A 10,027-nucleotide genomic window follows, 5' to 3' on the forward strand; every position below is an offset into this window, starting at 1 on the left:
TGTAAGAGTTGCCCAGATTTCTGAGAGGTAAGTAGCTTACTGATGGTCACACAATCAGTATATGTCAGAGGCAAGATTTAAACCCAGGTCTTCCTAACTCCGATGTCACATCTCCATCCATAATGCCTAGATGCCCTAATACCTGGCACAGAATATGTGCCTAATAAATTTTTGTGTTCAGTTCTGCTTTTTTGAGTTCCATCTCTCAGGGCCAGGCTAGTATGGATTAGGCAAACAATGTAGGTACCCCTGAGTCACAGACACCTAAGATGAATTTCAGGTGTATTTCACTGGCCCATCCCTACCCACTCACAGGCCATGATGAAGAGCAACAAAGTTGTCTTTAGTCAACATTACCCCCTGGTGGCACATGTAAGGAATTTTATCTTCCCCACCACTTCCTTTCTTCTCCTTGGGTGGTGGTAACATTTTCCCCTCTACCTCTATTTTCCATGGATATTTTTCTTTTATACTTTGAGGGATTAAACTAGGTGATTCTAAATTCCCATCCAGATCTCATATTCTATGAAATCTATGAAGTTGCGCCCTGGGAAATTTTTTACACCTACTTTCCCCTGCTCAGTTCCTACCTTTGTCCTTATGCAATTGACTCTCTTCTTTTTATTTCTCTATTTCTTCATCTTCATTCCACTTGTGAGCCAAAAACTGAATGTGATCGTGAATAATAAGCATAAGAGTAGAAATATGGTACAGTAGAAAGAATATTAGAGTTGAAGTGTGAATTGGTGGATTTCAGTCCTAACTTTACCATTTTCTGCCTTTGCCAATGCTGAGAATCTCTTGACTCAGTTTCCTCATATATCTAAAATGAAAGGTCTGACTTATATGAGCCCCAAGATTCCACCCAGTTCTAAATCTACAACTTGATGAAATCTATCAAGAAAAAAAGAAAGTCACGATTTTGAAATTAAATTATCCATAGTTAAGAATCAATACAATAACCTTTAAAAGCCCTTGAAAGTGCACAAAATTCCTCTTTATATCTTCATAGAGCTCTCTGTCCCTTTCTCATCCTTCTCTAGTTAAAACTGCATTTCCCTCAAGGACCAGTGATCGAGAAACCTCATTTATTTGTATTGTTTCTTTGTCAAATAACTAGTCTTGAAACAATATGGTTTTCTACCACTTTTTTTTCATTGTAAATGTGCCATATTTCAGCTACATATTACGAGCCGATTAGGCTTTTGTGGTATAGCCTGAGACCCTACCTATAACTGATGACAATCCATCTATGGGAAAAATGAGCTTGTGGTTCCAAACAGCCAGCCCACAAATGAACTTTGGGAATAGAACTCTTTTGTAAGTTAAGGACTACTTATACACATTTCTCACTCTTAAATCTGTATTCTGTTCGCATTCTGAAGTAAGATTGTTATTATAATGATTAATGAGAAATGGATTCAATTATAACTCCTCCATGTGACAGATATTTATTGTCTCTGTAGCTAAAGAAGTTCATGCTAGAGGCAGATGGATGACTTGGGATATGAAAGTAACCCTCCATTTGAATTCTCACTTTATGCTGACAATTAGATTCAATATTTTCTGTGATGTATGTTATTTCTTAGTAAAACAAAATATATTCCTCAAATTATATATGATTATTTTCCTTTGACTAAAGTTATGATGGTACTGATCATTGCCTCTTCACTATTATAAGATCCAAGTCTAAAGTGCTTTTATTAAAATATAAATTTTGTTATATTGCTTTTCAGATGAGACCTTCAACTTTGTTCTGTTTAAAGGGTTCATTTTGCTGATTTAGAAAGATCATTCCTAAAGCTAAGGTCAGTAACTGGGGAAGCTTTCAAAGTCCTGTTAAAATGATTGCAGTGGTGGAAACATTTCCTGTACAAATGAAAGTCAGTAAATAGATTTTAATTTCCCATCTTCCATCTTTTAAGTGAAAGCTTTTAACAAATGGCATGAAGACACCTGCAGCATTTAATAAAAATGACAATTGAAGCACCATTGCGAAAATAAAGAGTTCATAAGCAGTCCTTGAGAGAGAATAAATAATTCAAAAGATCTTTTAAAACAATGAAAACATTGGTAAATAACTGTATAGAAATTATAAGTATGAAGAGTTCAGAGAAGTTTGGGAAGACACATGAACTGATGAGAAGAATCCGGTAAGTAATACATAAACGCAATAATAAATGAATGGGAATTAGGGGACAAACTCCTCACCCCCCAAACAAATGTAACTTTGTTAATGGTACCTGGCAATTATAATGATCAGGCTTATCCTGAAAGAGATGAGAAAATGCTCCTCCCTCCTTTCTTTGAAGACATTGGGGACTATGGGTGTGTGACATTCATATCCAGTCAGATATATTTGTTAGCTTTGCTGAATTTTTTTTTGCCTTTCTTGTTTTTGGTTATAAAGAATAGCTTGTTGGGTAGGGAAGGAGCATATATGTAAGTGAAAGTGATACTACTATATGAATACCTTCAAAGAATTCAAAAAAAGAGGAAAAGGACCAATTTATACAAACAATAGCAACTCTTTTCCTAATAGCCCCCAAATTGGAAACCAAGGGAATGTCCTCCTATTGGGGAAGTGATAAAGAGATTATAGTACATGAATGGAATGGAATATTATTGTGCAATAAGAAATAAAACAGTTTCAGATGAAACTGGGAAGACTTCTGTGAACTAATACAGAGGAAAGTGAGTAGAACTAGGGGACCATTTTTTGAAATGACAATAACACTATAAAGAAAAACAACTTTAAAAGACTTGAGAATTCTGATCAGTGCACTGATGCCCAAAAGGATGAAGATGAAACCCACCACTCATTTTCTGCTAGAAATTTGATTGACTCAAAATGGAGAGTCATAGATTGCCTCTCTTTCTTGGGGAATTTGCTTTGTTACACTATACATGTTTATGATGAGGATTTTATTTTTTGGTGAGGAGCTGTTCAATGGGGAAAGGGCAAGGGTTAAGGACAAATTATAAATGTATTTAGAAATATATGTATTCAATATTTTTTACCAAGTAAATTAATTGACAATAAAAAACCCATATTAAGAAGAATCTAAAGTTCTGCCGCCTACCTTCTCAAGTCTACATAGCCCCACACCTTCCTGAGAGATTTCTAATTGCTTTTAAAAAAAGAAAATTTTAATTTAAAAAAGATACTTTATACATTTACTTCATCTTTTGGTTCTAATTTAAGGTATTTCTAACAGGAGTGATTTCATCTTTTGAAATATTATCTACTGAAAAAAAATAGAAATAACTAATTTTCTTAAAGTCTTAACTACACATTACTTATAAGCACAACATATATATTACCCATATCATTTCACCTTGGTGACATGTAAATTGCAAATGCACATAGGACTGCGGAGTTAGAGCTGGAAGGGATGTCAAAGGTCACCTCATCCAGCTCCTTGATTTTACATAAAGGAAAGGGAAGGCCAGAAAATGGGAATAAGTTGCCCAAGGTTACACAAGTAAGAAGTGAAACAGCCAGAATTCAAATCCAGGGACTCTGACTCCAAAGGCAGCAAGTACACTCTCCACCATAGTACACTGTTTTCCCATGCATTCAACAATGAAAAGTTGGCAGTTATAGAACCAAATTCACAAGCTGATTACAGGGATTAGATGAGTGATTCACAAGGTATTTCAAATGATACACTTCTCAACTCAGGGCTTTTATCATAGTTGACAGATTTCCATTTCTTTGAGAAAAAGGTAGGTGCAAGCTGTCTAAGGATGTAAAGTTTCTGTATTCATAAAGATTTGCCCACATAAATTAAAACATTCAGTGTTAATGTTTTCAAAAGCACTGGGTTTAAATTATTTTCTCAGGACATAAAGAGGAAAACACCACAGAAAACAGAACCAGCCTGAGTTGTTTAAAATGTATTTTCCTTTTAATTAAATAAGAAACAGCTGTCTGGGGATTTTGGAAACGAATGTAATCCATCCACACTCTGACTGTACTAGTTTGCATCCAATGTCCAATATTTTGAAAGAAAATTCCTGCTTTCTGTAAGGAATTAAAGGGCAACATGAAGTAAAGACTCAGTCTGTAGCAACTAAGATTTGCCCTGGGAGTTGAGACACTGGAGGCTTGCAGAATCCGTCTGCTCCCAGATTTGTGGTTAGGAATAAACCAAGTTCTCTGCCAAGGCTGTTGTATAACATTTGCGCTTTTTCTGGAGTATGCCCTCGCTGGTCCCAGGACACTGAGAAAAACTGCAACTGCTAGGATAAATTCAAATCTTCAAGGTCATGATATTATTAGTTCTCTAGAGCCCACTAAACACCCCTCACCCTGCACACTCAGACATGGGTGCCTGGAAAAGCTGGCTTCTCTTGGGACCTGCGCAAGTTGACATATCAAACAAGTCGACCAGAGTGTATAGTAGACTCCGATTTTGATTTCGGTGGTGGCTGTAGCAAAAGGTGATTTGAAATGAATGTTTGGTTAATGAATGTAAAAAAAAAAATCACTTACTAGTAGTGTCAAACGGGATCTGCTTGCATTTAACATCCCCAGTGGCCGGCCAGGGGCAGTAATAGACAGCGCCGCCCTCCACTATATCCGGCTGGCTGGTGTTGGCTTTGGGTGCTCCCACCAAGATACTCACCCTGCAAAACATTTTGACCAAAGTCAAGATCTTGGGCACACGAAAGTGGAGAAGTGAAATACCTACACTCCTGAGATCCTAGAGATAGAAAAGTTCTTCTTGTGGGGTTAAATCTTCTTTAAGTGATCAATTCTCCTTTGCCCGAAATTTCTCTGCATCAGAAACATTGGGGTTTGGGGTGAGGGTGGGGTGTCCCTCCAGATGGAGTTGTTTGTATACAAGGTGAGATGAAAGGAGGGGAAGATTCAAAGGACCAAGCACAGATATTTATCCACAGAGTCGTCCCATGCTCCGATTCCCCAAACATTCCCCAAAACTAGTACCCAGCAATGTGTAAACAGGCAGCAGAAGCAGCTTTTCATGGGACAGGTTTCTGTTTAGTTTTTATTAGTCTGGCTTTGTTTGGTCCAGGGCGCTGTCATATCGTTAGTACGATGGAGAAGTCTGGGTCCACCGACCACTCCGAGGCTTAGGGCTATACCAGAACTGCCTCTCTACCTTCGGGTCTACCTACAATTCCGCAAAAGAAGAGATGCGAGAGTTTGGGTGTCGGGGCATGAGAAGGGAAGGATAGGGGCAGTGAGTCTCCTGATCCATCGCCTTCCTTCAGACTAGGGGTTCCTGGAAGTGGACGTCCCCAAGGTGACAAGCAGGCAGAGGGCTTGGGCGGAGGTCCGGGGCCACCTCCGGCGGACGGGGTAGGGAATATCTCTCCCAGGGAGGAGAGGGCTCAGGACCGGGGCTACTTACGTTCGCGGGTCAGGTATGTGGAAGTCCACAGCGTAGCCGAAGTAGCTGCCCTCGGGACCGCTGTACACGGTGAGCTTGTCCACGTCCAGGTTGAACGCCTGGGAGGCGGGAGAGCAGAGCATCCCCAGGGCTGCCCAGAAGCCCCAGAGGGGAGCCCGCAGCTGCTCCCGGCTCCCAGCCACCGGGCAGCCGGGGCCGCCCCGAGCCATCTCTCGTCCGCCTCCTGCCCTCCAGCAAACTTTGCCGGAGCCCCGAGCGGCTGCAGTTGGAGGAGGAGGAGACGAGGCGCCACGGGAAGGCGCACGCAGCCCGGTGCGCCTCTGCCGAAACCTGGCTGGCGGAGAAGAGGAGAGCTGGACGGGCAGGGGCTGACCAGCGGTGACAGGCGTGCGGCTGCTCTGCGCCTGCATCCCGTCCAGGGCTCCTCTTCCCTCCCCTCTTCTGCTCTTCCCTCCCCTCTTCTGCTCTCCCCTCCCCTCTTCTGCTCTCCCCTCCCCTCTTCTCCCCTTCCCTCCCCCTCCGGCTGCCTCTTAGCGGCCGCGGCTGGTGGAAGGTATCGGGCGGGGAGAGTGGGTTCTGGCATCCGAGCCTGGAGCGCACGCCATGCTCTTTGTCACCCCCTGGCGGTCTCATAGCCCAGCAGGCAGCGCCTGGGGGCGTGGGCGTGGAGCTTGGGGGTCCGGAGATCAGCTGGCTCCAGGAGCTGGATGGCCCCTCTTCACTGCTCCTGGATGCGCTGCTCACTGGCCTGCAGCTGCTGCCTTTCCAGCGCGGGAGCCTGCCCCTCCCTGCTCCATGCCACCTGGCGGGCACCAGCCCGCAGCCGCTGGTTACCTAGGTGTTCCTCCCACAGAAGGCTTTCTGTCCAAGGGGAGTTTGGGGCTCAGGGCATCTCCGGGGCTGGAGGCCGCTGCCTATTGTCGGGCATTGTGTTAGTGGCTCAGACTTTTCACCAAAAATGTCTTGCAACAGGAATTGTGCTCGTTTCCCCGAAGTGCAAGGGATTTGGAAAGCCTGGCCCTACCCTGTGAAAGACTCCATTTTTTCCTTTTCTGAAGCCTGTTAATCTAGAGGGGGTAGGGAGGAGTGTGGTGGTGGTGATGGTGGGGTACTTTTGATTGCCCCCAGGACCATGGATTAACGTTAAGTCCGGGAGTTAAGAGACAGACAAATTGGCACAGTGGAAGGGCCAGAAACTGAGTGGCAGGCTTCAAATCCCACCTCTGATGTTTAATAGCTGTGTCCTTAGGCCTCAGTTTCTTAAACTGTCAGGTAAGAGACTGGTTGGAGTAGATGGTCTTTGAAGTCTATTCCAGTTCTGGGGCTTAGGTTCCGGCAGGGCCCTTTGTGACCTTGGTCAAGTAACTTCACATCTGGCCTCAATTTCCTCATCTGTAAAATGAGTGATTTAGACTAAGGCTTTAAGATCCTTTACAATTCTGTAACTTGGGATCTCATTTGTATCTTCTGTGTTTGAGTGGGGGAGGGGAACAGGGGGAAAGTATGTGATGTGATGTCTACCTTCAAGAAAAAAGGATAAACTACTCACAATTAGCACCCAGTTAAGGGAGAAAATGGGATTGCTGACAGAGATGTCCAATAAAAGTTCAGAGAAAGGAGAGATTGCTGTCAGCTGGAGGAGTCTGCGAAGTCTTCGTGGAGGAAGTTGGGCATTCGCTGCTTTAGGTATCTAGTATTCGGATAAGCAGATTGGGTTTAGGAAGAGTTGATTATGATCATGAAAAAGGACAGAGCCTATATTGAGTCTAATTGTTTAGGGAAATGCCAGAAGATGAATGTGGCTGCAGATGATTGGTGGCGGAAGAGTAGAAATTAATTTGACCAGTTTGGGTGGGTTGGGGAATAGAGATTTTCCTAACTCCTAGACTGGCTCTGTACTGTTCTCTCTTTTGATCAGCAACAAGTCACATTTTTATAGTACTTTAAGGTTTGCAAACCGTTTTCTTAACCCTAACCCTAACCATGTCAGGTTGGTAGTATAAATATGATTGTACTCATTTTACAGATGAGAAAAGTGAGTCTCCTAGTCCTGCCCATGGGTGGCAGAAGGTAAGTGGAATCTACATCTTCCACTTCTACTTCCAAGATCAGTGTGCTTTCCACTACATCATACTGTCTCTCAAAAGGCTGAGACCAGATTGTGGAGGACTGTGAAAGTCTGGCAAAGGATCATTATTTTCATAACAGCAAAGATTTACTGAGGGAACAGGGAGCTGTGGAAGGTTCTTGAGCAGCTGTAAACATGAGAAAAGTAGGGTGTTGAGGAGACTGGTTTGACTATGGTATACAGAATGGATTGAAGATTCTAGAGGTTCTGCCAGAGAGGTTACCATATTATAGGCGTATGATAACGGACTGAACTAGATTAATGGTCCTGGCAATAGAGAAGAAGTGATGAACCCAAGAGATATTTCAAAAGGAGGAACGCTGCATGATGAACCCAAGAGATATTTCAAAAGGAGGAACGCTGCGTCTCGACTAAAAGTTAAATCTAAGGATCAAAGGGCAGGAAGTCAGAGATAATTCTCAGACTTCTAACCTGGAGGTTGAAGGAATGGTAAGATCACCAATGACAATGGAGTGACTGGTAGCGAAGACAAGTGTGGGGAAATGGACAATGATGAGTTCAGTTTTGAATATGTTGAACTTGGCATGATAGAAACACCAGGTGGACATCCAGCAGGCAGCTTGAAATTTAAAAAACAAAAACAACAAAAACCAAACAAACCCAACCCTACTGTAGGTGAGAGGTCAGATGACAGAATTGAAGATCTAGAGCAGGAAGGGACCATTTAATCCAATGCCCTCATGTCACAGATGAAGAAACCGAGACCCAGGAGTTGAAGCAATTTGCTCAAAGTTGCATGGCTGCTCATGAATGAATTAGCTCACCAAAGGAAGTCTAAATTCTTACTCCCAGGAATCTCTCAGAAGAGCTTATGTTTTGATCTAAATTAAATTTTGGTCCTTTGCCTTCCTCCCCTTTAGAAGTTCTTCATCTGTAGAGGTGCTAAAATAGAAATCAAATGGTCAGAAGGATCATGGAAAAGTAATGGGTGACTTGGATGAGCTGCAAATTGTTCAGTCCTTCAGCAGGTAATAAAAAGCAGACCATACCCAAGTTTAGGGTTTCAAAAATGCGGTGGCTGTTACCAGAGGTCAATCTGCCATAGGTACTAATTTTGAGTTTCCCATAGCAACCTTCAATCAAATAATCCTAATGGGACACATATTGGAAAAGCTGAGCAAATAAACTTGTATAAGACTTGAAGATTTACAAAGAATTCTTCTCCCAACAATCCATCCTACCAGGCAGGTTGTACAACCATTGTCTCCATTTTATAGATTTACCTTGAGGCTTGGAATAGTACTTGTCCATGAACACAAGGATAGATGCCAGAGGAGGCAGCAGGCAAATTCACCCTGATTCCCAGGCTAGCCTTCTGCTTATTATGTTGGACTACCTCTCCACAGGCCTACATATATCAAAGCTAGAATTAGGAGGAGAATCTTTCATCTGATGGGCCCTGATTCTGGAATGCTAAAATTGGAACCAGTCCTATTCCAGGTAGATCTTAGGGTTGGAATGGGAAGTTCCTAGCCAGGTGAAAGAAAATAACTGTCTTCTTTTTCTTTCATAAAACAAGAAATGCATCTGATAACTCAGAGACAGATTTTGGCAGTGAGAGGGAGTCTTATCAAGCACTCATCAGATGCATTTTGGGTTTTGCAGGACAGCATCAGAGCTGCCCAGATATTAAGAACATTGGACTGTAGGATCTTAGAACTAGAAGGAACCTCAGAGATCAGCCCCCTTATTTTATAGATAGGGAAACTGAGGCTCAGGTCAAGTGACATATCCAAAGTTACTGAAAGTGTATGTGGCAGAGCTAGTATTTGAACTAGAAAGACCCTTGTGTCCCTTCCTCTGTTTTACCTGGACATGCTTCATTGCAGGTGATAATTGTAGCTCTCTGGGAGCCTGTGAAGGAACTCCAGGTAGCTCCATTTTATTAGTATATACTTATCCTTTTCTTTGGTGGGAACACTCACTACAGGGATCTGGGAACTCTCAATATGTCAGTTGGAAACCACAGTGATTACAGTAGTTACAGAAGCACTTCATTCAATTAGGTGCTAAAAAAAACCCCAAACATTTTGATATTAGTAAGACAAGAGTAACCTTGCCTGAGGTGGCTACCTCACAAACACCTCTTGCTTTCTTTTGCTCTTGCTGCTTCCCCAAGCTTTGGTCTTATTTCTCTCCTTCACTGGTAAAATTCTAGGAAGAGTACTTGGCACTCACCATCTCTACTTACTCAAGTATCCTTTTATACGATCATAGGTTGCAATTGAGAAGGGATTTCTGAGGCTACCTAGTCCAGCCGTACATTTCACAGATGAGGCAACTGAGACTGTGCAAGGTGAAATGACCTTCCCACAGTCCTGAAGGTCATAAACGGCAGGAGCAACATTCAGACTCTATGCTCTCGTACCAATGCCTTGGCTCTCGTGTCTACCTGTCTATGCAAATTGCTTTGTCCCAAGTTACGAATGATCTCTTCATTGTCAAGTCCAACAGCTTTTTGTTCTCAGCCTTTGTTCTCCTTGAACTTTCAGCAGTT

General features: G+C 42.6%; 1 protein-coding gene across 1 annotated transcript in view; it reads right to left on the reverse strand.

The window, feature by feature from the left end:
• ITGA8 (integrin subunit alpha 8) overlaps positions 1-5,590 on the reverse strand; it is a 196,234-nt gene extending 190,644 nt beyond the window's left edge. Inside the window, exons 1-2 of the mRNA XM_036762194.1 lie at positions 5,382-5,590; positions 4,499-4,632 (exon numbers count right to left, since the gene is read on the reverse strand). Coding sequence (XP_036618089.1) covers positions 4,499-4,632; positions 5,382-5,590 — 343 coding nt within the window. The remainder of the gene's footprint in view (positions 1-4,498; positions 4,633-5,381) is intronic.
• Between the last annotated feature and the right edge of the window lie 4,437 nt (positions 5,591-10,027).

The sequence above is a fragment of the Trichosurus vulpecula genome, chromosome 5, assembly GCF_011100635.1.
Source record: "Trichosurus vulpecula isolate mTriVul1 chromosome 5, mTriVul1.pri, whole genome shotgun sequence".
In the NCBI taxonomy this organism is placed as follows: domain Eukaryota; kingdom Metazoa; phylum Chordata; class Mammalia; order Diprotodontia; family Phalangeridae; genus Trichosurus; species Trichosurus vulpecula.